Genomic DNA, 25,662 nt, shown 5'->3' with positions numbered 1-25,662 from the left:
TGACTTAAGGCTCAGATCTCCTTCACCAAGTCAATGTCTGAAGTGGTGTAAGGCCTTAATTACCATTGCTGTGCCCTGTTAGAGCTGGCACAGCCTGGCACGCTCTGCCTGAGTGCACAGCCTGGCACAGCCTTAGCACAAGCTTTCCTTCACTGCTGGGTCAGTCCAAGAGATTCACGTGTGAATGGCAGCCAAGGCACGGCTACATTACATAGCCTGTTCTGCGGCTCTGGGGATGGTGATTTCCTCCCGGCCTGTGGGGCAGGGAGCCAGCTGGGGAAGCACCAGCATAACCCAGGGCAGTCAGTTTTGCTGGAAGAGCCCTCAAATGGCCTCCGAGCAAAGCCCTGAGTCCATGAGCCCCATGCATGTGAGTTGCTGGCCGAGGCCAAAGCGTGCCCTATTAGAGTAGCAGCAGGATGCCTGAAGTAAACCCTGCTTGTGATGAAAGGAAGGCAATTAAAATTCCACTTCAGTTGCCTTCCTGTCCCACTTCCTAACCTTCCAGCAGCAGGTGATTAGCAGGGCCTGCCTTCTGCTGCCCTGGCCCAGCTGTGGCAGCAGAGCCTGCAGCAGGCAAGCACTGCTACCGCAGCATAGCTGCCGAAGTGCAGCAAAGACATCACAACTCAGCTGTCACCTTTGTCTCAAGCTGACTTAGAACAAGCTCATTTTTTTCAGTTTTTGAATAATTTTGCTCTTCTTTTACCAAATTTTTGGCTGTGAACTCACTTGCTAGCCCTGCTGTTTAAGGTTTCCCACGCTGCTGTCCAGGAGTTCCCAAGCAGAAAACCAAGCATAGAGGCTGTACAGTGGGATCAGCGTGCTTCATCATGTTACCCACCCCCCGCAGCCTACCGGGTGTGTACAGCGTTCATCTGTGCACAAAAATCCTGGAAAACACCTGCATCCATTTTCCCAGCCAGCCATGCTTTAGGGAAGACAACCCTGCATGGCACAGGGAAACTCTACCACATCTATAGCTGCCTCTTTGTACAACTTACTTTGTTCTCACAGGTCAGCTCAGGGATGAGTACACACTACAGAATTTTGTTCATGCTGCATTCTTGATGCCTGTCTGTACACACTTTATCATGATTTTTTCATACTTCAGCACTTTGGAGTAGTGAGAACAGGCAGAATGCTCTTTATAGTTTAAAAGGAGACTCCAACAACTATATTCAGGATTTTTTTAAAACAACCACTTAAGTTTTTTTCTTGTCTCCTCTCTTGAAGGGAACAGTTACCAGATACAATTCAGATTTTAAAAAATAAAACACAAGAAAAATCCCCAAACCAGTAAATTTCACCCAATAACATTACTCTCTTCTAGCTTACTAGAGGAGCTCTGCAGAAAACATTAGGAAAAAACAAAGTATAAAGAGAAGCTCATGCCTCAAAAAGAAAACCAAGCACTTCTCTCACCCTTAAGGTTAAGCAGGTTGATGCTTCTGATCAGTCAGATTTTCACCCCTCCTATAAACAAGTTTTTTGCTTTTGAAGACAGCTCCAGGAGCTAATGTATTAACAGGTGAGAACAAGCAATTTTGTTCCTCATCAGGTAAAGCAGTAGCTGAAGTATGATGAGCAAAAAGTACTGCACCCTGTAGACTCTAAATGGAGGTGAGATTTATTTCTGAAAAAACCAGTTTGCTTCAGCCTGAAGCTCTTGGAGGTAGCTGGCCCTGGGCCCCACAACCTTCTAGAACCATTCTGTGGGTGGGAGTTTCCCTAGCACTGGTTTGCATGATTGTCGTTCTTGTAGAGCAGACTAGTGGAAGCATAAGAAATGACTGTGTTGAAGGGGATATGCAAAAGAGAGGAACAGCTTGAACTCCTAGTATCACAAATCCCTTCAAAAATGGGAAGGGTTTGAAACATTTACTATCGGCAGATCAAAAGCAGAGGGAAAATGAGCAGCTGCTCAGACTAAAAACTGCATCAAGCTCATGCTCTGTACTCCCCCAGAAGTGAGGAGTAAATCACATTGGCATCAGCAATCCTCATTGATCGGTGTTTTTCTAGACAGATCCCTCCCTCAGCCTATCGCCCAACCCTTTGAACTCAAGCCAATCCGAGGACACAAATTCCACAGTGTTTTTTTTAAGTTAGGTTTATTTAGCAATAGAAGTATGTACATGTAAGAGAATCCCCTGCAGCACAAGACATGCACAAAGCAGTGAGGGACTGAAAGTGGTGCTGCTCTATGGCCTTCCTCATCACCTGTCACCCCACTTTACTCAGCGGCAGGGCCAAGATTAGAAAGGAGCAGGCGAGAATTTTATCAGTCCATGTGGCAGAGTCTTCAGGCAGAGCCTCCCAGCAACCGGTATTAAAACAAGCGAGCACCATAACCAAATGTCTGTTTAATGCCCTCAAAGTAGTAGCGCTGCCAGCCTTGCTTTGTTCTTTCTTCCTCACTGGCAGGAACACCCTTGCCTTCCAAGCACACCTCTGTCTCGCCACCTTTGTCATTGAAGTTCAAGGTAATGGTTGCAAAGTGCCCTAGACGAACCAAAGCAGGTCTGTCAGCAGTGTGTGGTACAGTACATACAGCCCCTGCAGGCTGCTCTGCCCCTCCTTTCACAGGGCACCACTTAAGACTCTCCGAGGTCCTTCCCAGAGGGTCTGCTTATGGCAGCTGCGAGCCTTCCCTAGAAACACAGCTAGCAGAGGGCTCCCCCTCCCTGCGGTTTGAAGCAGTTGCAGCTACAGCTGCACAAGCAGCGACTTCATCCTTCCTACCTGGTCACTGCTCTACATAGTCGCTGAAGATGCAGACATGATAGTGTGGGATAGGAAGCTGGGATAACACTGGAGCAGCTCCCAGAACATCCTGTGCTCCCTGATCAGGAGCCACAATAAAGTGTGGCAAATGGGGCTGGTATCCTTCAAAGAAAGGCAAGTCCATTTCTGGACTACTTACCAGCTGGCCAAGATTTAAATCTCCATTTCATAACAAGTTGCTTCTCAGGAACCTTGAAAAGGAAGACAAAGACTGAGTAGTAACTTCTGGAAATCTTACAGTCTAATAGAAAACCTCTAGAGTTGTGTTGATATGAATGAAGCCTTAGAGATCCCTTGTGAAACACACACACAGAGGGAAAGAGATTTTAAGTGTCCTTTTCTTTTCAATCCCCTTCCAGAAAGGCATGCAGCCCCAAACACTGAGACAGAGTCCCTGACTGTCCAGAAGACTTTAGTGGCAATTGAGTCAAAGAGAAGAAGGGTCAGTTTCTATCTTTACCACTCCTCCAACCCCTGACAACTAAAATCACAAAAAGACAGGGGAGATCTATGACTGGAAGTTCCATTTTCTCCCCAGACCAAAGTGCCATGCATTCATCCATACTACTAGGAATGCTTCAATAGCCACAGAAATTATAGGTAACTATTGGGCACCAGGCAGAAGTCCACAGTTAGCTAACAAAAGCATTGTAACAGAACTGATAGGAAGTTACAGCCTGATAACAGTGCTGCCTCTGAGCAAGACACACCTGAACTGGTTAGTACTTACTAGGTCAACAAACTCTCCTGTGACACTGCCATCCAGCAACTGAAACTTGCCTCCTTTATCGGCCTCCAAGGTGGCTTGTGCGTGGGTGAAAGCCTGGACCATCTGAAAAGAATTCAGGAGCAGATCTGTGTTACTTGACATTATCTTCCTGCAAACTCATTGCCCAATGCCTCCCACCCAGTTACAAAAGTTCTGGAAGAGGAGGTAGCTCAACAGTGTAAGGTCTTCAGCAAAAGACAAAACCCCTGGCCAGAAAAGCAAGTTTTTAGCTACTACAGCAGCATTCCACCTGCCCAAGAAAAAGAACCTCCAGCTTTCATAGTGCTATGCAGTGTTCTGAGTCACACAGTGATTTACTTTGTTGATTTCTTAATGAAACCTAATTCTTAGAAAAATATTCTTTGCTTTTCCATTTTTTTTGTTAAAATAGGAAGAACAAAAGACTGTGTTTAAATAATGCTACAGTGCTGCTCTCTCATCCTAAACTATGCAATACTGTGCAGAAAAGTGGAAGCTATTCCCAAAGCATGCTTTTAATACCACCTAACCTTAAAAGAAAAAAACAAACCAGAAGCACACAACTGTAAATCCCAAGTGATCTGGCCACACACAGTAAGGGATACACCTACAGACAGACGCTGACAGCAGTCTGGAACTTGCTTCTGGTTGGCACTACTCCCCCTCTTGTCAGCTGTGTGAAAAGATGCACACACAGGCTTTCAGCAACTACTCTGCAGAACAGCTTTCTTATTCCATTCTCATGGATTGTGAGTGTCCTACAGAATTTCTTAAAATCCTTATTAGAAGGAGCCTCCTGTATGCAAAGAACAACTCTCAGAAGAAGCCAGGCATTACCTCCTGAGTAACAAATACCCGGTAGAGCTCCTCAGGAGAAGTTAAGAAGGTGTCCTTCAAACTGATCTTACAGGTAGGGATCTTGACTCCTATGGATTTGGACTGTGGTATGGCAGTGCTGCTTCTGGCAGCCGTCTAACAAAACAAGGAAAACAAACACATACACACTTGTTTTCACCAAAAAATCAACAAATGGTTCACATGTGCAAGGGGAAAATCCAAGGCTCTTAGTAAAGATGCAATAAGATACAACCATACATAAAGGTAAAAAGCAGATTTATCACTTTGCTTGGAAGAAACATCATGTGCTGCCAATGGAAACAGTCACACCTATTCCAGAGATTGCCAGTTCCTGAATGTATATATCCTATACACAACACAGGGTGCTGCTGTAAGTCGCAGAATCTAATACAGCATACCTTTCTTCACTGATCCCAAAGCATGTTTGCAGTTTTGTTTACCTTGCACTCTTCTGCTTTAGGAGCCACCTGAGGTGCTGTTTCCATATGTTCACCGTTCACTGTGGGCAAAATCATGCCCTGGGTGAATTCTGGAAAGACAGAAATGTGCCCATGAAACCAATTAAAGATCAAGTAAACCTTCTGACTGTACTTTGAAATACACAATCAAAAAGGGCTTCCTGGTTTTCCCCTTGCTCTTGGCTAGCATCCATGACTTGGAACAGTGTTTAGAAAAAGTAAACAGACCTCTTTTCACAAGTAATTAATTCTTTCCCTCGCTACTCTCCCCCAAAGGCCCTGTCAGAACCTGCCTACAGTAACAATTAGCAACTTACCTCCTCTTCCCAGCCTAGACACAGAATCTTCCACACGCTGCTCTCACATTAGGGTAGGTTAGCCTTAGACTAACATAGCTTTTTTCCTCTCTCACTCTCTAATATAAATTGCAATCACATTACACCTCAAAAACTTTTGCCTTGCTGATCTAGACACACCAAACGAAGCTTTTCCACTTCTTGTATCGCTGCAGTAAACAACAGTAATTTCCAACTCCCTCTTTGATTTATCTATATTGACACCAGATGCCAGGACTGCACACAGAAAGCCAGGCAAGCTTTGCCAGCACCCTGTCCACCAGCACTAACACTTCTGTAAGTCCATCAGAACCTTCAGCCTCGTTCAGAATTACATTTGCTTTTTCTCCAGCTCAGTCACTTCTGCTTTTACCAATTATACAACATTTTGCTCCTTTTTCTTCCTCTTCATCTGTTCAGAGTAGCAAAATTCCACCAGAAAGCAGAATTTTATCATGTATGCATAAACCTGTATCCTGCAATACTTGGCTCCCACTTACTCTCATTTATTGTAGCCCATAAGATCATACAGATTTTTCTGATTAGCATTCTTATCTTTCACTGGGTGACTGCATCACCCAGCCTGACCACTACAGTGCCTGAAAAAAACCCAAGAGTACAGAAATTTAATCCTGGAAAAACAGCAATCAGTGGTGGTTTGTACCCAGCATATCTAGGACATGTAATGTAATATAGCTAAATGGATATAAAAAGCAACTGTAGCGTTCCCAGCCTGTATTTGAGAGGAAAGCCAAACTCAGCCAAAGTGCATTGATTTAACTCCAACTGCTGGACTCAGATTTAACTTAAAAAAAAAGAAAATTGATCCAGATGCTGAGACAGCTCATTAAAAGACACCAATAAAACCTGCAGAGAAATTTTCAGATATCAGTTATTCTAAAATCCAAGTAACACTAGATGTCTTTATCACTGTGGTAAGAGGGGAAAATAAACCCCAAAACAAACTACAAACTGGATAAGATATCACTTTCCAAAGGACTAAGCCAGCTGAAGGCCAGATTGTGCCACAGGCAGTGATTATGTCACTGGGGTGACCAACACGTTTTACTGGCTTTCATTTTCTCCATAGCTTCAGGATATGAAGGGCATTCTCAGTTTTAAAACATAAATTCAAAATTACTGTTTATTACTGCATTACCACCAGAACCAATCCTTCTGGGCTGTGCTATGCTGTCTAGAACAGAAATGCTTCTTCCCAAATTTACTGTTATTGCTCTGACACCCTTCTGTTGAGATGGAGAGAGCCTCTCTTTACTCCCATCTCTTCTTTAGAATCAGTCCATATGGGTTCCCATAACACTTCTCCCTCTCAGTTACATACCTGTTTTCAGGGTGCTGATGTAAGTTTTCATTGCATCTCTAATTTTCTTTGCACCCTCTTGCTTCATCAGGGTCTTCAAGTTAGTCTCAGGCTCATCTTTAGCAAGGCTGACAAGGATCTGAACAATGACCACAAGCACTGATTAACAAGGACGTATGTTCACAGGTCTCTTATTACTCAATTCAACATCACAGACTTTGGCTAAACTTTCATAAACAGCCCTGCAGTTTTATTCATCCTTCACTTCACCTCTCTCAGCCTACAGTACTGTACCTGTGTTCCTAAATACCTCCTTGTGCTACAGAGCCCTCTGCATCTAGGAGACAGGAATTCATTTGATAAAGATACAACATGATGGGGCAGTGACTCTTTATTAGGGAGTGCAGTGACAGAATGAAAGATAACGGTTTTACGTTGAAAGAGGGTAGATTTAGATTAAAAGTTAGAAGGAAATTCTTTACTCTAAGGGTGGTGAGGCACTGGAACAGGTTGCCCATAGAATCTGTGGATGCTCCATCCCTGGAGGTGTTCAAGGCAAGGCTGGATGGAGCTCTGAGTAACCTGCCCTAGTGACAGATGTCCCTGCTCATGGCTGAGAGGTTGGTAATAGATGGCCTTTAAAGATCTTGTTCAACCCAAACCATTCTTTGATTCTGTTAACTTAAGCAGTCTCTAACAGTAAAAAATTCTACACAAATGTTCTAAGAAAGGTAACAGGAAAGGAAATATCAATGCTGTGAGTATTCCTGTTAGAATACTCCATACATCCAGCTCTGCTTACCTCAACTTCATCAATGTCATTTTCATCTGAGAGATTAGGAATCTCCACATAACCTTTGTACTTCACTCCTGTCTTTGAGGTGCCTGCAATTATAATTATATTGTTCAGATCAACCTTTCTTACTCTGGTTGTGGTCAAAGCAAACTTGTATTGTATCCAAATATGACACTTCCCTTTATTATTATTTCCCAAATAAGATGTGTATCCTTGATATCATACACGAATCTGACCTTGAAACAGGAGGGGTGCGTATCACTCACCAGTCCACGCCAGCTTGATAGCCCACTCGTAGAAGAAGATAAGTTTCCCTTTGCGGTTGTTAATGGAAGCCTCTCCATCCAGTTTGCTCACTTCTGTCACCTCACATGCCCCTTCCTCACCCTCCACCCTGACAGGCAGGAGGAGAGCTTTCAGCCGCTCCGTGGACCAGTTGGAGGCATCCCTCTCTGTCCTGCAGGAAAACCGAGCAGGGTGACAATGTGGGACAGGCCACGCTGACAGTGCATATCGGGACTATCCAGTGCTCCCCAGTCTTGTCTCCCTGCCCCGCTTCCACACAAACACACAGAGATTTCTTCCCCAGGCCACCTGCAGGCATTCCCCCGGCACACCTCGGCTCGGGCACCCCGGCACACCCGCACGGAGCCGGGGCCGCCCCGGAGGCTCCGCCCGACACCCCCACCTCAGCACCGCTCCGCGAGAAGGGGACGGCGGCGGCCCCTCTGCCCGCGGCTCCGGCCGCGCAGCCCCCTCCGCGCCGGGGCCTCCCGGGCGGCTCCGGGAGCAGCCGCCCCGCTCACCAGTGCCAGTTGTTGACGTTGGTGGCGTCGGCCCGCTGCTCCACGATCCAGCGCGGGTCTCCCTCCCCCCACTTGGCCATCGGGACCGGGATTACCGCCTCCGCTCCGAGCGCCCGTAGAAGCTGCTAGAACCGCCGCGCCGCCTCCCGCCTTCCGCCCGGCGCGGGCTCTTCCGGCACGCCCCCGCGGCGCCACCCCGGCTTATTGGTTCCGCCCGGCTAGTTGGTTCCGCGCGCTGCAGGCAGCTTGAGGCTGGGGCTCGGCCTCCCGTCCCGTCCCGTCCCGTCCCGTCCCGTCCCGTCCCCGCTGGCCCACAGCTCCCGGAGTCAGCCCACAGTTCCCAAAACCCCGATCCCGACTGCCGGCCCAGACACAGCTCCGCCGCTCTCGTAGCCCGCTGGGACTGGTAGTCCGAAGGCAAGTTACTGCGGCCCGCGGGGAACCCCGGGACTCGTAGTACGTGAACGAGTTCTCCCAGCGGGAGAACTACATGTCCCGGCGTGCTCCGCGCGCGGCTGCCCCACCCCGCCCTGTCCTGCTGTGAGGCGCTGCTGGCGCGGGAGGGGCGGCGAGGTGAGAGAGTGGCCGGGGGCGTCGGCATCGGGAGCTGGACCGGGGGTGGTACCACCGAGGCAGCCCCTTCCTCCCTCCCTCCCTCCCTCCCTGTGCTGAGGCAACCGCGCGGTGCCGTTGCAGATGAGCAGGGTGCGGGCGGACGAGGAGGAGTACTGGCACAGCTCCAAGTTCCGGGCCTTCACCTTTGACGATGATGATGACGAGCTCTCGCAGGTAGGGAAGGTCCGGCCCTGGAGCTGCCGGTCCGACACCCTCGCCGGGTGGGCCCCCGTAGCCGTCCCAGCCCAGGTCTCGGGCCTGCACATCGCGGAGGGTCGATGTTCTGTAGGTGATTGTCACCTCCTGCCCACTGCGGAGGGTACCAAGGGCTCCCGTCTCTCTCCACGGTAGCCAGTCCCAAATCTCCTGAGGACGTGGTTCCTCGCCCACGCACCAAACCGCATCTCCCGCTGGCTGAGCTGTTAGTGTCCGTGTAGGTGTCCTTGTCCAGTGGTGAGGAAGGGCTCCTATGTCTGCTGCACAGCTACAGGACTAAAATACCATCCCGAGAAGAAGCAATGGAAGCTGAAGAAGCTGTATTCAAAGTTCTTTGGGAGGTGTTTGATGATAGTAGAAAACTAAGTGCATTCTGCAATTCTGATGGTCCTTATGCAAGGTCACTCTTTTGTCTGTAGCTAAAGGAATCCAAACGGGCAGTGAACAGCCTTCGGGATATTGTCGATGATGATGATGATGACCTCGAGAGGGTCAGCTGGAGTGGAGAACCTGTGGGAAGTAAGTGCAGAAGTACTGCAAATTATCTTTGAGAGAGAGGGGGTTTAAAATTGCTGCTTAAGTCAAGTCACTTAAGTCAGGAGTATTATTTGCTATCTAATCCTGCATATCTAATCTGATTCAAGTCTCCCAGGTCACATTGTGAGCTACTTGATTTACCTGAGCAGATCCACTGAAAAGAGGCTGAGCAGAAGCCCAAATTGTGTTAAAAAAGAGGAGTGCAGACAAGTAGAGGGAATTCACTGTGTTTTTTCTAATATGTAGCCAAGCTCAGAGCAGCTATTTTGGTGGTTATGGACTGATGCGCATCTTGCTCAGGTGGCCTGTGAGATTCCAGATGATAATTTCCTTCACATCACTGTCTGAAATGGCACTGTTTAAAGTTTCTGTGTTTTGTTGTGTTTTGACCCCACAGCACTTTAAGCAATTATCCAAGGTTTAAGGTGTGTTTATAGAATGACTCTTACACTTGAAATTTGAAAGGGAGCTGTAAACATTAAGCAGATGTGTTTCTAGTGATGATGGGAGCGAGTTCATGGCCCACACACAATCCTGTGTGCTGTGCTTTTGAGTTCATGACCCACAGAATTGTGACACTTACTAGCCAGTGTCAAACCAGGAAAATTTACATATGGGTCACCCAAAGGATCTTCAGAGACTGATCTTCTTGTCCTTTGCTGCAGCTCTTCCCTCTGCTTTCTTTCCCACCCAGGGTCTCTTTGCCTATTGTGGTTTTTTTTGTCTATCATCCTGATCCTAAAATATGTGTGTTGTGCAGCTGTGTGAAAACAAGGGGAAGCTGTATTGAACAGGCAGGAAGGAGACACATGCATTGTTGCCAGCAGCATATGCACACTGAGAGCTGTTTTGTCTGTGTGGGAAGGAAAATTATCTTTAGTCTTCAGTGTTGAGGAAAGCATGCTCTTAGGCTTCTGCAGTTCGAGGTAGGCCAGGGACTCTCTGTCTTGCTTTGTACTTTTAGAACAAGGACCATGCTTTGCCTGATGCAATAATACATAAAAGGTGGGGGTGTCTGTATATTCCTTTTACACAAGCCGTAGCCAGCTGTACAATGTTGCTGAAACCAGGCATTTCTGGAGGACAACATGCCACTGCTTAACAAGCAGCATTATATGAGACTGGAATTCTGCATGGAGAGATGGATGCACTGTGTCCACTTAGTGCTGAGGGTCAGACTTACCTTGATGTGCTAGTGCAGAACTGACCAGCACACATCTGGTAATGTTTCTGCTGTGCCAGAAGACCATTCTTTACAGACTCTTTCTGGGATAAAAATGACATGTCTGCACACAGGTATCTCCTGGTCAATCAAAGAGACAGCCTCTGGCAGCACCAGCTCCCTGGATGGCCGAGACTCCAGCCTACAGAAAGGCTCTTCCTCCTATGCTGCTCTTCCCAAACAAGCTTCTTCCTACTCCCTAAGCAGCCTGTTCAAAGGTGAGGTTCCGTATATACCAATACATATTGGCAAATGTGTTTTCCCTTAAGACTGTCAAGGGGCAATGTGTTATCTTATGTAAATTGTTTCATCTGAAGTGTATTGCCAAATAGGGAAGCTCCAATCTCTCCTCAGGGTGGAAGTGTATTGCTCTCTGGTCAGAAATTGGAGACTGTCTTGTGCAGTAGATCACATGCTTTTGTGGAGTGGGAAGGGGCTTTGGAGATTTCAACTTCTTAAAATCCAGGTTCCAGAGAACAGCAAGGTAGAGCACAGCACTGTGTGGCAATCCATGTGGTTGGTGGAAAAGAGCAGGCTGCAAAGGGACTGGCTTGACCCACGTAGCCCTCATTTGATTTTGAGTTCTGTAGAGAAGACAGATTGATTATGCTTTATTTGGAGCTCAGCTGGCTGCTGTTGGTGTTGGTTCAGCAAGCACATGATAGCAGTAGTGGCAGCATAGCTGGTTATGGGGGAGCTGTGCAGCAGGCTGTGGGCAAACACACAGCTTGCAAGAGTTCAGCTCTGTTCTCACACAGCAAGACAACAAAACAGCTTTTACTTTGTCTCTCTTTCTTGGGGCTGTTTTTTACTCTCAACTATGACAATAAGGTCATGAAAGGCATCCAAATTGCAGCCCTGGTGGGTGGAGCTGTCCGTGTTGCCATGGCCTATGTTGCAGTGCTATGTGCTTGAGCCTCTGCTCTGTAGGTAGATGAGTGAATCCAGGTCTAACCTCTCCTGGCCTCAGCAGCAAAAGAGCAGATAGAGATGGAGTGTGGTATGGTTTGCAATGCCACAGACAACTTCAATGCCTTAGAATGTAAGCAGGTGAGCCCCAGCTGTGCTGGTGTAGTGTGAATCACTGTACAGGGTGACTGGTTCTATGAGGACATAGCTGCAGTAAGCTGGCTTGCAGTCTAGGCATATGTTCCCTGTGCAGGAGATGTTGCTGGTGAAGGGACAGTGTCTCATCAGTGTTTTTATTTCAGGACGAAACAAACTCTCAAGTTTCCAGTCCCTTTCAGATGGTAAGTTTTGGGTCCTTGCCTCATTCTGGGAGGGGTGCAGATTTACACAAAACTAAGCATTTCCAAAAAAAAGGGAAGTGTCATCTGCCTTATGATGCAAGAAGGGAAGCTGAATCATGTACTGTCTAAAAGTTGAATTGTGGGTCGTTCTTTCCTCAAAGAAATTAAAGAATTGGCATGATGATTTGGGGTAATTACTTATGTACAACTGACAACTGTTTGTTTTAGAGCAATGCTGTATTGCCATTTGATGCTTAAGTTTGGGTCTTCTGCCATGAAAATCAAGAAAGGGATGGGTTTGGAAGTGGGTGTGAATCAGGATTTTTATGTACTACTCATCTGTGCCTTTCCCTCTCAGCCCTCACTGACACAGGAGTTAAAAACTATGCCCCAGAGCTGCGCAGACCGAAAGCTGAGTACAAGGTGAGCAGTCTGTGCTTGATTTATACCAAGATTAGTGAACTTCCTACTTCACTGGTTTCATGGGAAGTGATTAGTTGCTGTTTCAGACAGAAGAGGGCAATGCAGGGAATAGGACAGGGAGCTGCAAAATGCAGCCTTGCAGTAATTTAAGCTTTCTCTGCTTTTGCTCAGAAGTGTAGAGCTTTGCAGAGGGTCTTGGTTTTGGTTACTCCTTTTAATGAATAGCTAGCAGCCTTGTGGAAAGGATTTCAAAATAGTGCTTGGTGTGTAAACTGCTTTCATGTCAGGTCAGATAAACTGGCTTCACATGTGGTTTTTACGTTTTTTTAAATATGAAAGTTTTGAAATTTCTTGTTCATGAATCACTGGGACAATAGAGAGGGAGTTGTGCAGAGGCAGTGTTTCAATTGGCAGGAATGTTTGTCTACCAGATACGCAGTGATAAGTGTTAGAGAATCTAGAAGATTTTGGGACTAGGTGGATTCCTCTTACTAGGTGTGAGGTTGTGGTCCCATGTCCCTAGGTCCAGGCAGTAACAGGACTGAGCTTATATTTCCTGCAGAGACAGACATGCACAATACTAACACAACTGTCTGCAAGGATTAACACAGACAGAAACCAATGCCTTTATGAATAGACACATAAGAAAACACTCAAGCTTGATCCTGAGCTTCCTTTCTGTCTGACCAATTCCACTAGTGGAACATACACACGCTGTATGGGTCCCTCCAGTAGCTGGTCTTAGACATCTGGTTTGTTTTGTAGCTGAATCCCAGACCCCAGTCTCCTCCAGTAGCTGGCACTTGCATCCTTGAGCTGCTAGGGCTCATGGTCCACCTGTCCTTGGCCATCTGATCCTCCCCAGGCTGCTGTATTTTGTCAGTTAGCCATTAATGGCAAAACCTAACAGACAGCACTTCCTCAAAGCACAGCAGGAGAAACAAGAGTGCCCTGTTTTGTTCTGTTCTGGGCCTGCAGAAGCAGTGAAACGGGAAGGAGAAGGATTATACAACCTCTTAAATGCAAATGGGGTGGTGTAAGTGGGGTGGAACAAAAAAGGGAAAGTTAGTGGCAACTTTTGATGAGTGTCCTGACAGTGACAGGCTGAGAAGATGCCTCTGGCCAGAGGTGCTGGAGGGAACTCTGGTGCTCAGGATATTTGACACTCAGCTGTACATTGCTTTGAGAGACTCATGTGCTGAGGTCTCCCAAAAGGACTGGGTCAGACTTTTCATCCTTAGATTTGGGCTTTCAATAAATCTTCAATGGATTTAAAATTCAGTGTTCTCAGAGCTGGTTCATGTTGCTTCTTTTCTCTGGGCCTTTTGAGGCAGAAAGCTGAATCGCAACTACTGGCTTGAGTGCCTCACAGAGACCTAGATGACTTTATGGTGTCTGAGTGGGGAGTGGCTCAGGCCACCATCCCTTTTTATCCAGTGCTTCAGATCGTAGTGTCTGCCCGCTGCAGGGGCAAAATTCTGGTCGTTGCAGCAGTGGTAGCATGTGACCTTAAGATGGTCCTCCTCCAGGCTTCAGTGGCCTTGTCACATTGTCCTTGTCTTGTGCAACTCCCCAGGTGCTTGCCTGAGGCTGTTGTCCCTGTGCTCTCCACGCTGCTGTGGAAGGCTCACCAGCAGAAGTCTGTCTGAATTGTAACAAGAAACTGACTCCTTGCCCTTCAGTTTTGGGTTAGTCTGTTTTGCGTGTATTTTGTTTGTCCTGAAAGCAACAACCTGATGCAATGCACTACTTATAAAGGATATGATGACAGACCTTACTGAGGCACTAGAAATGCTGTGTTAACATGGGCCTTTAGCTTCCCTCCACACCAGCATATGCAGAGTCTGAGGGCTCAACATTTGCACCTGAAAAATGTACATATGCATCCTACTAACACCTTTCCTGGAGCGGCTGAATGATCAGTGTGAGTAGCTACATGTAGGCCATCACTGATGCAGCAGAAGTGAAAAGCAGCTTGGAGATTGCTGAAATTGATCTGAGGCTTAAGAGTGCTTTATTTCTCTTGTGGCAGGATTACAGTGGTGACTGGAGCCCCAAAGATACAGTCAGGAGAATGCAGAGGGGCAAGGTAAGGACTTTGCACTCCCACCTGCTTGTAAGAGATGGAGGGTGGGTGGTTCCAAAATGCTTTACACTTTGCTGTGCTCCTGGCTATTCTGGGAGCAAGGAGGGGATCTGTGTTGCTTGCAGCACCTAGCAGGGATGGTGGTCTGCCTGTCTGTTACTTTGCCAGGTGGCAGTGCTGGGATCACACTAGCTCAGGAGCAGCAGGAGAACTTCAGGGTTTTGTTGCTTTGTTAACTTGAGTTGTCCCCTCAGCAAGGCTCTAACAGTAGGTATCTGTACTGCTGTGTCCCTTTCTACCCTTTCTGTTCCCTGGGGCTGGGTTTATTTTAAAAATCTGAGGGGGTGGGGCTTTATCTCCATTCTCACTTGGTGGCAAATGGAGGGAGGAAGGCAGAAGTGGTTTCACTGGAGCTGTAATCTTAGTCTCAGCTGCCTCAGTGCAGTGAACACCTAGGGAGATTGTGGTTTCACTCTGTATATGTCTCCTCAAAGGCGGAGGTGAGCTAAAGGCTGAGAGAGGCCATAGATGTGGGGTAAGAAGGAGGGAGAAAGAGTTATGACTCTACTTCTCTGGTCTCCTTTGTGGAAAGGGGCCTGCAGCGTTCCCTCCTCCTAGGGAGGAGGCTAGTCAGGGCTAGTGTTTTGTGGTGTACAGGAAAGTTTTGTCTTGTTACAAGGGTGTTTGTGCTGAATGTACATTGTCTGCTGTCCTAGACTGGGCAGTAATGAGGGTTGACTGCAACTCCTGTGGACAGATTTCCAGGGATTATGCAGCATGTGGTTTCAGCTAAATGAGAATTTCTCCACTTATTGGGAGGGCAGTTATTCATGTTGCTGAAGGGCTTATGGGAGAGGAATGAATAATAGCTTGGGTTCAGCCTGAGGACTGTCTCATGTCCCACATGCCTACTTCTTCCTGTTCTATCTCTAGGTCTGCTCTCTAGAGAGATTTCGCTCCCTGCAGGACAAGCTGGTGCTCTTGGATGAAGCTGTGGCAGGGCATGATGGGAATGTCATTACAGCTGTGAGTCCTGCTGGGGCTGTACAGGGCTGGAACTTCTGAGTGGCCCCACAGAGAGTGCTTGTGAGAATGCAGTCAGCTGGCCACCTGGTCTTGCAAGACTAGGGGGTGTTCTTTAGTTCAAACCAAACAGTTACTGGAAAGTGTCAAAGTTAAAGACTGGGAAATTCTGTATTCTTGCTGTCTTTCCTGCCACTCTGCAGAATTGATGTTAATAACAAGGACTCTGATCCATCACCCTTACAGATTTTTGCAACTGCTTCTTGAAGGTGCAGGTTTAATCTGCTCATTTCAGCACAGAAGATCTGGGACTTGGCATTTGGGATCTGGGGCCTCACCAGTTTTTCTGGCTTTTAAAGTATCAGAGAGGAAATGGGATTGGGTCAGAGCTTATTTCTTCCAGGTCTTTTAATTCCTTGGATTTTGCATGGAAAGGTTTTCCTTTGTAAATTTTGGCCTCACTTATCTAAACTCCAGAGTAGGAGCTTAGGCAAGAATCCAGGCAGCTGTGGCCCAGGCTCACTGCTGGTCCTGGGTGTTGTGGGTACCAGAATTAAGTTCAGTGCTATAAGAGCTGAGTTTTCAGAGGCCCTTTGCAAAACTTCTCTAGGCCTTGACCAGTGTGCAGATTGTTGGTCTGTCTTAATTCTGAGCTATCTGGCTGTGCTTACAGGTCCTGATATTTCTGAAACGGACACTGAGGAGAGGTGAGGATAACTGGGGCTGGGATTCCTATAGTGTGTTTCAGTGAAGGACGGAGGGGGTGATTTCTTCACTGGGTGCAAGTTACAAAGAGAGCATCTGGGGTATTGCTTTTTTACTAAGCATGAAATATTTTTGTAGCAAGTGTAATGTAGGGGGGGGGGGGGGGGGGTGGTGATGCCTACAAAGGCTCCAGAGAGGAGCTTTAAGCAGTGATAGGTGGTGGTAATGGGATGAATGAAAGTGAATATCTAGAGGTAGCACATGGCTGTGAATTCAGCTGTCAGCCCAGTGATTGGGCTCTTCTGTGCTCCAGCCTCCAACACTGTGATTTGAGATGGGATAAGTTTGATGAATCCTGCCAATGGCTCCATGCACTGCTTGGCAGTGCTATCTTACTTTACCCATCTGTACATAAACTCTCTCCCCTGTAGAGATCTTGTTTCGGGAGCTGGAAGTGCGGCAGGTGGCCTTGTGCCATCTGATCCATTTCCTCAGAGAGACGGGGGAGCAGAAGTTCCTTCTGGATCTGCTCAGGTGAGGCTGTCGATCCATCCTGTGGCAGGCTGAACACACTGCTAGGAGCCTGCCTCCAGGTTAATGCTTACTAATTCCCTTTTGCAGGTTCTTAGACAGGACTGAGGAAGTTGCTGTGAGTATTCCCAGGAGCATTAGCTCCCTTACTGCAGGGTGGGAGGCTGGCTGCAGAATGTGTGGGAATCTGCTTTTTGTCCCCATTTCACCCTCTGGAATATTGTACCTCCCAAGTCCATGAGGACACACTGCTTCTTTCCCCTCTCTCTCCAGCTGTCTCAGTACCGGGAGCATTTGAATATCCAGGATGTAGAAAAAAGGAGGGAATTTCTGAAAGGTTGCATTGGGTAAGAAAAAATACAAAAGCAGGGGATGGATGTGGATTCTAAACAGAATGTGGTAGTGAAGAAAATTAAACCTCTGTGCCAGTGCTATGGCTTATGTGGGTTGACAGCTGATGTCGATTTTCCCTTAGTGGGGAGTGGGAGTAGAGTTGTGGGTACAGTGTAGACCAGAGAGGAATCCTTTATGGTGTGATCACTAGTCCAGTAGCTTTTGCTGGTAATTCAGGAGGAAAGATGCTTCAAGGGACTTTCTGATCATTGACCCTTCAGATTGTGATGGATGGGTGCCTGAGCACTTGAGGAAGTTGGTAGCATCCACTTTAGGTTATTCTGTGAGAGGTACCACATAATGTTTCTTTCTCTGGAGCCTGTCTAGGAGAGAGCCAGTTGGAGAGGGCAGTGGGTCGGGAACTTGAGTACCCACTAGCCATTCAAGATGGGAAGAATGGGAGCTTGCTTGGTTGAAAAAAAATCTTTTAAGAGTAGTTAGAAGTAAATGAAGGATTCTGTACTTCTGGCCAGGCTGCCATTTTCAGCTGAGGATACCTCCCACATCCAAGACCATTATACCCTGTTGGAGCGACAGATCATCATTGAGGTATGAAATCTTCTCTGCTGGTCAGGAGATAGCTGGGACTACCTGTGAGATCTCTTGCTGTCCCTGACTTACTCCACTTTGGATCTAACCAGCCTGCCCTGGCTAGTGTATTTGTTATTGCTATTCAGGCTGCTGTGCCAGGCACATGTGAAATACCACATCTGAGACTTGATAGCATGTTGGGGCTGTGCTTGCACATTGATGTCACAACACTCTCTCTAGGTCTCTATCCCACAGCTAAACAGGCAGTTATCTTGGCTCATGTTCCCTGTCTGTCTTCCTGATTCTGCAGGCTAATGATCGGCACTTGGAGATGGCTGGGCAGTCAGAGCTGTTTCGGAAATATCCTCGCAAGGCTTCAATTCTCAACATGCCACTAGTGACCACCCTCTTCTATTCCTGTTTCTACCACTACACAGAGGCTGAGGTGAGGATGATGTGGCAGAAGATAAGGTTGCATTTCATCCTTGTAGCCCTTGAGATGTGAGGTGGTCAAGCTGTGCATATTAAGGAGAAAAACAGAAAGAGAAGTCATATTTCATCCCTCAGAGAGACTTTGTCCCCTGGCACCAGTTTGGGGTTTTGTGGTCCAAGACATTCAACCTCTCACAGTTTGCCAGGGAGTTGTGTCCTAGAAACCACTGTAAATCCCATGAGGCTGAGGTGCTTGGTACTGGTGTTGGAAGTGCTGGAGGTGCATCAGTTGAGGATGTAGGGAAACCAGACCAGACAGCTAATGGGGTGGGATAGTTGCTCTCTTCTGCCAGCAGCTTCCTCCTGTGGCACTGACATGAGCAAAAAGCAGTAAAATCTTGAGAAGATTGACTCTGTGCAAGGCAGATGCCTTATAAGAGGTGTCTGAACCCCTGCTGTGGCCTGCCCTTCTGAGTTTGCACTGACTTGTCTGCTTTCTGTAGGGTATGTTCAGCAGCCCCACCAACCTGAAGAAGACATTTAAGGTGAGTGAGTCTCCCCTGTTGTGGCAGCACTAGCTGAAAACATGCTCAGACAAACTGTATGTAATGAAGGAGCTCAGTAGGAGGAATTTGAGGGGCTCAGCACTGAGCTAGGGAGGGGGCCATGGCATCCTTTTTGAGCAGGGCCCTTCTGGAGTCTCAGAAAGGCACTTGGGAGCCATGTGTACCCTGTGTGCAGCAGCACTTGTGAATCCCCACTTCCTAGTCTCTGCAGTGCTGTGTATGGCATCAGGCAGCACCTTGCCTCTTTGCCTGGGTGTTGGTGTAGGTCCTGACAGAGCTGGGGCAGATGCCATTCATATCCAGCCCACATAGACCTTCTGAGCTGTGCTACTATTCTGACTGCAGCTTTCTGCCTTGCAGATTCCTGATAAGCAGTATGTGCTGACTGCCCTGGCAGCCCGTGCCAAGCTGCGGGCCTGGGGTGATGTGGATGCCCTCCTCACCACCAAGGTGAGCTGCAGAAAGCCTTGCTGGGGACACAGTTCCAAGTACTGGCATCTGCTACTGGTAGCTGGCTTGTTCTGGAGTTACTGGACAGACTGCTTTTATTTCAGCAGGGCCCAGCACCTCTGCTGCAGAGTGTTGCAATACTTTCCTCCTCTCCCTTCCTGAGACCTCTGCTGGGCCTGGCTTGGCTGCAGCAATAAGGTCAGAGAAGGGGGCTGCCCCTGAGCTCTGTTACCAAAGGGATTGCAGCCAGTCTGTGCCCAGCCACTGCCTGAAGGGCTCTGCAGTGGGGTGTATGTGGTTGCTGTGGAGTATGTTGCTGGCACGGGGAGAAAAAAAACACATTTTCTTGTGGCTGGAAGGATTATCCTTTTGGGTTAACATAGGTTTGGGTCTCATTTCAGAACTGGCTGGGTTACACCAAAAAGAAGGCACCTATTGGCTTCCACCGGGTGGTGGAGATCTTGCAGAGGAACAATGCTCCTGTGCAGGTGAGCCAGAAACCCCTGTTAATGTCCTGCTCTTTATTGGGATTTGGTGTATGAAGGACTCCTCAGGTGAGCTGCTTCCTAGCTGGAAGTGGGAGAAGCTTGCTGATCTTCTGGCTTTGCCAGGTGGGCACAGCACACAGCTGAGTGTCCAATGCCTCAACAGAAGGTGTGGGTGGTATTGAGGGCTGGGTCTTAGTTCTGACTGCAAGAGGGACAGCTGGTCAAAGTTGCCTGGGAATTCTCTTCCCGTGTGCATTGCCACCTTTCTTTGCTACATTAAATTTTCTTAATCTGGCTGGCAGTGGTTAACCTGATCTGTAGCAATGAGGTAGCCTAACATTCTGTTGATAGGAGGAAAAGTGCCAGCAAAACCTCAGGTCTGGACATGAGGAGAACAGACTTCAGGCTGCTCAGGGAATTGGTAAGGTCCCCTGGGAAAATGTTTTTGCAGGCAGTGGAGTCCATCAGTCAGTTTTTAAATATGACCTTCTAAGGGTACAGTAAGCAGGCAATTCCCAAATGTTGGAAGTCAGGCAAGCAAGGCAGAAGGCCAGCTTGACTGAACAGGAATATTCTCTTGGAAATAAGACAAAAAAGGAAGGTGTAGAAGCAAGATCAAATGACATGAAAAGAATACAGAGATGCTGCTTGCCACTGTAGGAAGAAAATTTTGTTGCAGCCAAAGCTCTTGAGGTCACTTGTTCCCTAAAGAAGGGGCCAACTCTGTGTGACCAGCAACCTTGAAAGGTTTTGGGACTGGGGTGAGGCAATGAGGCACAACATACCTGCAGAAGGGAGCTGAGACACACTTCTGTCTCTCACAGGTGCTGCAGGAATACGTGCGCCTGGTGGAAGATGTGGAGACCCGGCTGAACCTCGCTACCAAATACAAGTGCCATGATGTTGTCATAGAGGTAGGTTTCTGCTGTGTGAAGAGATGGGACATGGGCCTGCTTTTTCTCTCTAGCTTTTCTGTTCTCTGCTATGTGCCACTTCTGTCATGTGCCTGGTAGTGTTTGTTTATCCCTGTGGCCTGGGAAAAATTATAAGGTTCCCAGTAGAAGTCCATGAGCCAGGAGAGTGGCTCCTAGCATTTGTGCTGTGAAATTCTGTGTTGGGAACTGCATGGGGGATTGTAGAGTTGCCCTGCCCATCTGCAGGACACCATCTAACCACGGAAGTGTCCCTTTCTTTTGCCCTTTATCTAGACCTACCGGGATCTAAAGGATCGTATCCAGCTGACAGCATATAAAGGAAAGGTGGAGCGGGGCTCTGCAGAAGAAGAGAAGATAAACAGCATTCTCAGCAACACAGTAAGAAATGCTTACTCTTTCTTCCAGACACTCTCACCAGAAATAGGTAGAGATTAGGTGTAGGGGCATGGCTGTCCTATGTACTTTCTACCCCTGCTGGGAAGCTAATCTTTTGTTTTCATTCAGGGTACGAATGGCACGCTCTGGCTGTAGCTGTCCTTGTCAGGAATTGGGAGTCACTAAGTTGGCCCCTAGGGCTCAGTGTTCAGCATTGCTGTTAGTTGTGTCTTGTTCCCTCTTTTAGCAAATCCGGTGGAAGAACTGAACACCTGTGGAACAGCCTGTTTGGCCATCACCTTGTCAGTGAAAGAGGGAACTGCAGAACCCAGTCCAGTGCCAACAGAGCAGCTCTGTTACTACTCATTGCATGATCAGCGTTCGGTGACAGTGGGTGCCCATGCCCAGTGGGACCGTGGCGTTCAGGCTGGTTGAAGACAGCTACTAAACTGTAGCTGGCAAAACCACGGTACTGATCCAGCAGGGTTGGTTCTTTTTGGAATCTGATTGTATTTGACCTGGCTGTAAGCCAGGCATCACTTGTGTGTATGGAGGGAAGTTGCTGGGCACAGCAGATGAATGTTTGCTCTGGGTGGTGCCTGGGCTTGTTCTTGCAAGAAGAGCATGTCAGTCACATTTGTGAGTCTCTCCACCAGAGAGTGCTGACCAGTCCCTGTAACAGTCAGGCTGGCTTGGGCATCACTAATCATGGCTGTGTCTGGAGTAAAACCTACGTGGACCGTGTTCTCCCTGTGTGAAAGTGCTGGGAGACAAAGGATCACTTGCATTTTTTTTTTCTTTTTTAAATTCTGGTTCACTCTAGGAAAAGTGTGTGAACTCTTGCAGAGAGCCAGGACAGCAACCTCTGCCAGTATCCCTCTGCTAGCACTCTGCAGCATTTGGAAGATCCCTTTATCAGGGAAATAACTAGTGTAGAGGTGGTCAGAGTCCATATGGGTTGGATGGAGAGCAAGCAGGAAGCTCTCTCAGTTGACACAAACCTGCTGGCCCCAGCAGCTCTTTTCTCAGAAAGTGTTATGCCAGGAAGGATTAGAAATGCACTTTCTGAGAAACACAACTCCTCAGGAAGCTGCTGGCTTCATCCTTTCAGACCTCACTTCAATTCTGTAAATAAAGCTGTCTCTTTCTCCTTGGCCTGTTTCTTTCCTTTCCCCACTAAGCACATTGTCACTCCTGTGTGTTAATCCTGAGCAATTTATCACCTCCCACAAAAGGAGTTGCAGGAGGTTTTTTAATGTTCTGAAAAGCACAGTGCATGTCACCATGGAATGACATTGCTTGCAGCAGTACCTTATTTAACACTTTCAGTGCCATCAGCACAGATGAATTAATTTTAGAGTTTGTAGGAGAGTTTGCTGCCACAGAGGGTCACACAAACATGAGAGTAGATTTGGATTCCAGCCTCCCTGATGCACTATGAACTGTCTTTCTTTTTCTGTTGGTGTTTGTTTTTTTTTTTTTCTTATGGAATAATTTGGGTTGGAAGGGCCCTCTTGACCATCTAGTCCACTCATGCTTCAGCAGGATAACCTGGAACAGACAAGTCCAGGACCATGGCTATGTGAGTTTTCAGTATCATCACAGCTGGAGATAACTCAGCTTCTCTGGGAAACCTGTTCTGAATCTGGCAACACTCACAGTAAAAGGTGGGTTTGTGTCTTCAGATGGACCAGCACATTTCAGTTTGTGTCCAGTGCTCCTTGTCATCACTGGGCACCACTGAAGAGAGCGTGGGTCCCTTTCTTCACTCCCTGTCATCACATACTTGGACAAATTGATAAGACTGCCCTTGATCTAGGGCTATTTTAGCTGAGGGATGCTAAACTTAATAATAACAAGTCTAATACAGCTTGTATTTTATGTAGCTCATACTGAGTAAACAGATGTTATCTACAGGCTGCATATAAAGTCATATAACCCCATAAACTCTTAGATAAGACAGAGAGGGAGAATGGTCCTCCAGAGAGATGTTTGGAATAAAATCCTCTTTCTAATCATCTCAGGGAAGAGACGAAACAGGGTTTATTAAATAGCTTTTTATAGGTCTTCAAAACTAGCCAGATCCCAAGGCTCAGTTATTTCAGCTGAAGACTTTAAATCAGCCTGCAAGGACTGGGCCAAGCAGCTGAGTTCTTTGCATATTTATTCCTTTGTGTTACTCTGCTGCTGCCCTTTGCTATGTAAGAGCAGTGATGGGCAGCCACCAAAGTTCCTCTGTGCCACTTTGGGCAGGCAGACACTGCTACCAATCTGGTAGCAGTGTTTTGTGTTTCACCTGCATGTGGCAGAGCACAGGTAAATGTGTTCTGGTGCCTAGAGGTGTGCTGGTTCATAGCTCTGCTGTCTCTCTGAGCTTTTGAGTCCCTTTCACCTTGCTTAGTGCAATAGCTGTGCAGAAGCAGAGCTTTATGTGCTTTTATAACAATGCTAAGCTGGTGGCCTGGGAGGACATTGTGTTCCTCTGCTGCCTCCTGTCACACATACTGTCTGTCTGCTGTCATTTGTCCTGTGACTGTGTACAGCCTTGACACCTCCATCCCTCCCCTCAAGAAAAATGGACTATGTCATTTCAGAGTTTGGGCCTGGAACTGTCACCAAACTCAGGAAGAAATTAAACTCTCTGACGCTATCTTTTAGGTGGCAGTGAGTTGCATTACTTTATTCTGGCCAGGATGTGCAGTGAAAATCATTCCAACTGCACGTCCTGTATAAGATTTTTCACATATTTATACATTTATCAAAAACAATTTTTGAGCAAACAAGCTGTGTCAATTTTTTTTATGCTAGCAGACTCAACACATAACTCATTCTTAACACACAAAATATTCACATACTGCAGTGAACTCCTACAACTCCCTTAGAGTTAAAAGAACTCAAAGCATCTGAGCAAACTCTGCCATAAAAGCTGCTAACTTACTAACATACATGTGGCCTAAAAAAAAACTTCACAGTGCACCTTTCACCATACAGTTTCACTACAGGATTTACTGCAGGACTCAAACCTGCAATTTCTGGGTTTTACCACTGGATGGAACTCGAACCCATTGTTTCTACAAAACGGGACCTGAAACATCGGAACAACCCCCCTGTAATGGGTGCGTTGCTGAGTGCGCTTGAAGCACCCCTGGTGCTCGCCATCATGGCAGAATGGTTATATGACCTGTCAAGGACTACTGGTTACTCAATTAGTATGAGCTACATAAAGTACAAGCTGTATTGGATTTGTTACTATTAATTTTAAAGTCCCTCACCTAAAATGGTCCTAGATCAGAGGTTTCAAATCAAACAGGTCTGGTTGTCAGTGTGATTCCTCCCAGCAGTGTGAGATGAGACTATCTCTTCACATCTCTGTGCACACTGGTACCTGATACTTGATTTTTGTTCATCCTGCAAAGAAAATAAAATTACATTAATAAATGGTGGCCAGTTTTTATGCAGGCCTGAAGAGCATCATGTGGCTGAATCTGCCTCACCAGAAGGCACTGAAATGAACAAATGACCTCAGCTTTCTTGAATGCTGCCTCATCTGTGCAGAGCAAAAGCCTTCCTGCCCAGCTTTCTGTGCAAGAGTTTTGTCAGCAAAGATTACTTTGATTACTCAAGAGGAGGAAGACTATTGAATGCTGAGGTACTTCTTGTCTCTGCTTTGCAACTTGCCTCATCTCACAAAAAGCATAGGCTGCCTTGTTGGGTTGGAAGGTGTTGAAGTCCATGTTGTCCTTAGGACCACATCTCTGCCCCAGGAATTGCCTTAGATGATGTATTAGCAACAGAAGACCTGGACTGAGTTATTTTGCCCCTAGATCCTACTTATCAGGGTTCTCTGAAGCAACTGATCAAGACTAGGGCATTAGATGCAAAAAAAAAAAGCCTGTGGGAATATCTAGAGAGGACAGTTCTTGGGGGTAATGATCTTATGACAGTTCATGAACTGGGCCATTGAGGATGTTAAGACAGGGGAAGGCTGCTTGAGGGAAAGGATTCCTTCTTTTGCAGGACTATTCTAGAGCCATTCTGCAACAATTTATATTCAAGTCTCTGATGGTTTCTCAAAGACCCAAGAAGGACTCTTGTAGTCAGACACTGAAGAAAACAACTGTTTGTTACATTATTAGCAAGCTGCTTTGGAGAGTTGTTGACAGTAAATGTTTCCACTTGTTTTCCCTTCCCAGAACCTTCCCCTGGTTTGTCCTGACAGCTCTGTCACTGAGAAAGTCTCTCTTTAGCCAGCTGCTAGAAAAGAGAGAACTTGTCTGATGCCATCTGATGCCTGGTGCTCTATTGTACCAGGCACCCTCTGGAGACTGTCCTAAAAGCAATGTGGGCTCAACACCAAAGACATCTCTCACTTCAGTTGCAGTGGAGCCTAGTGTGATACTGTATGACAAGTCTCCATTATCCACAGCTGCTTCCAACAGTTTCTCAGAAATTCCAGAGGAAAATGCTGAGTATGATTCTAAATTTTCACAAACCTTAATGAAGCCCATGAGGAATGCTTTGCTGAGATCTCATCCCAGCCCTTTCATGGGACTAAGCAGTGCAAGAACCAGCACTGTTAGCTCTCAGACTCCAAACTCTTCCAGCCAATAACCTTATGCACACATTTTCTTCTATGAGTTTCAGTCTCTACAAGGCTCAGTAAACTTGCTTATCCCTGGTTGCCTGAGCTTTTTTTTTTTGTTTTGGTTTGTTTTTTTTGTCTGAATTTACTTATTACATAGTCTTCTTGGCTTATAAACTGCTTCAGTTTCACT

The 25,662-nt window shown here is 46.9% G+C and overlaps 3 protein-coding genes across 3 annotated transcripts; 2 read left to right on the top strand and 1 right to left on the bottom strand.

Annotated features, from left to right (window-relative positions):
* Positions 1-2,097: 2,097 nt before the first annotated feature.
* On the bottom strand, positions 2,098-8,354 carry AHSA1 (activator of HSP90 ATPase activity 1). Its single transcript, XM_030948802.1, has 9 exons — positions 8,110-8,354; positions 7,570-7,760; positions 7,310-7,392; positions 6,529-6,646; positions 4,834-4,922; positions 4,373-4,507; positions 3,518-3,619; positions 2,927-2,978; positions 2,098-2,505 (listed from the first exon to the last, which is right to left on the bottom strand). The coding sequence occupies exons 1-9, from the start codon at positions 8,187-8,189 to the stop codon at positions 2,333-2,335; spliced, it is 1,023 nt and encodes a 340-aa protein (XP_030804662.1). The 5' UTR covers positions 8,190-8,354; the 3' UTR covers positions 2,098-2,332.
* Positions 8,347-25,026, top strand: VIPAS39 (VPS33B interacting protein, apical-basolateral polarity regulator, spe-39 homolog). Its single transcript, XM_030948801.1, has 20 exons — positions 8,347-8,682; positions 8,806-8,898; positions 9,360-9,459; positions 10,774-10,917; positions 11,911-11,949; positions 12,308-12,372; positions 14,405-14,461; positions 15,392-15,484; positions 16,155-16,188; positions 16,618-16,720; positions 16,808-16,835; positions 16,991-17,064; positions 17,584-17,659; positions 17,952-18,086; positions 18,577-18,618; positions 19,000-19,089; positions 19,491-19,577; positions 20,402-20,491; positions 20,786-20,890; positions 21,135-25,026. The coding sequence occupies exons 2-20, from the start codon at positions 8,806-8,808 to the stop codon at positions 21,153-21,155; spliced, it is 1,476 nt and encodes a 491-aa protein (XP_030804661.1). The 5' UTR covers positions 8,347-8,682; the 3' UTR covers positions 21,156-25,026.
* NOXRED1 (NADP dependent oxidoreductase domain containing 1) lies at positions 22,462-25,633 on the top strand. Its single transcript, XM_030950049.1, is given in 5 exon segments — positions 22,462-22,469; positions 23,289-23,424; positions 23,879-24,003; positions 24,336-24,469; positions 24,882-25,633. Coding segments are annotated over 5 exon segments (1,020 nt in total). The 3' UTR covers positions 25,499-25,633.
* Positions 25,634-25,662: the final 29 nt, after the last annotated feature.

Source organism: Camarhynchus parvulus, chromosome 5 (genome assembly GCF_901933205.1).
Source record: "Camarhynchus parvulus chromosome 5, STF_HiC, whole genome shotgun sequence".
NCBI lineage: Eukaryota > Metazoa > Chordata > Aves > Passeriformes > Thraupidae > Camarhynchus > Camarhynchus parvulus.
This window is presented reverse-complemented; position numbering and strand designations above follow the sequence as displayed.

Bases quoted from the DNA above. Each gene is read 5' to 3' on its own strand.
- VIPAS39 (XM_030948801.1), top strand. From the start codon at position 8,806: ATGAGCAGGGTGCGGGCGGACGAGGAGGAGTACTGGCACAGCTCCAAG. The intron at 16,836-16,990 runs GTGAGTATTCCC...CTCTCTCTCCAG, and splicing joins ACAGGACTGAGGAAGTTGCT to CTGTCTCAGTACCGGGAGCA. The intron at 17,065-17,583 runs GTAAGAAAAAAT...ACTTCTGGCCAG, and splicing joins TTTCTGAAAGGTTGCATTGG to GCTGCCATTTTCAGCTGAGG.
- AHSA1 (XM_030948802.1), bottom strand. From the start codon at position 8,189: ATGGCCAAGTGGGGGGAGGGAGACCCGCGCTGGATCGTGGAGCAGCGG. The intron at 6,647-7,309 runs GTAAGCAGAGCT...GTCATTGTTCAG, and splicing joins ATGACATTGATGAAGTTGAG to ATCCTTGTCAGCCTTGCTAA. The intron at 2,979-3,517 runs GTAAGTACTAAC...TTCCTTTTCAAG, and splicing joins CAGGAGAGTTTGTTGACCTA to GTTCCTGAGAAGCAACTTGT.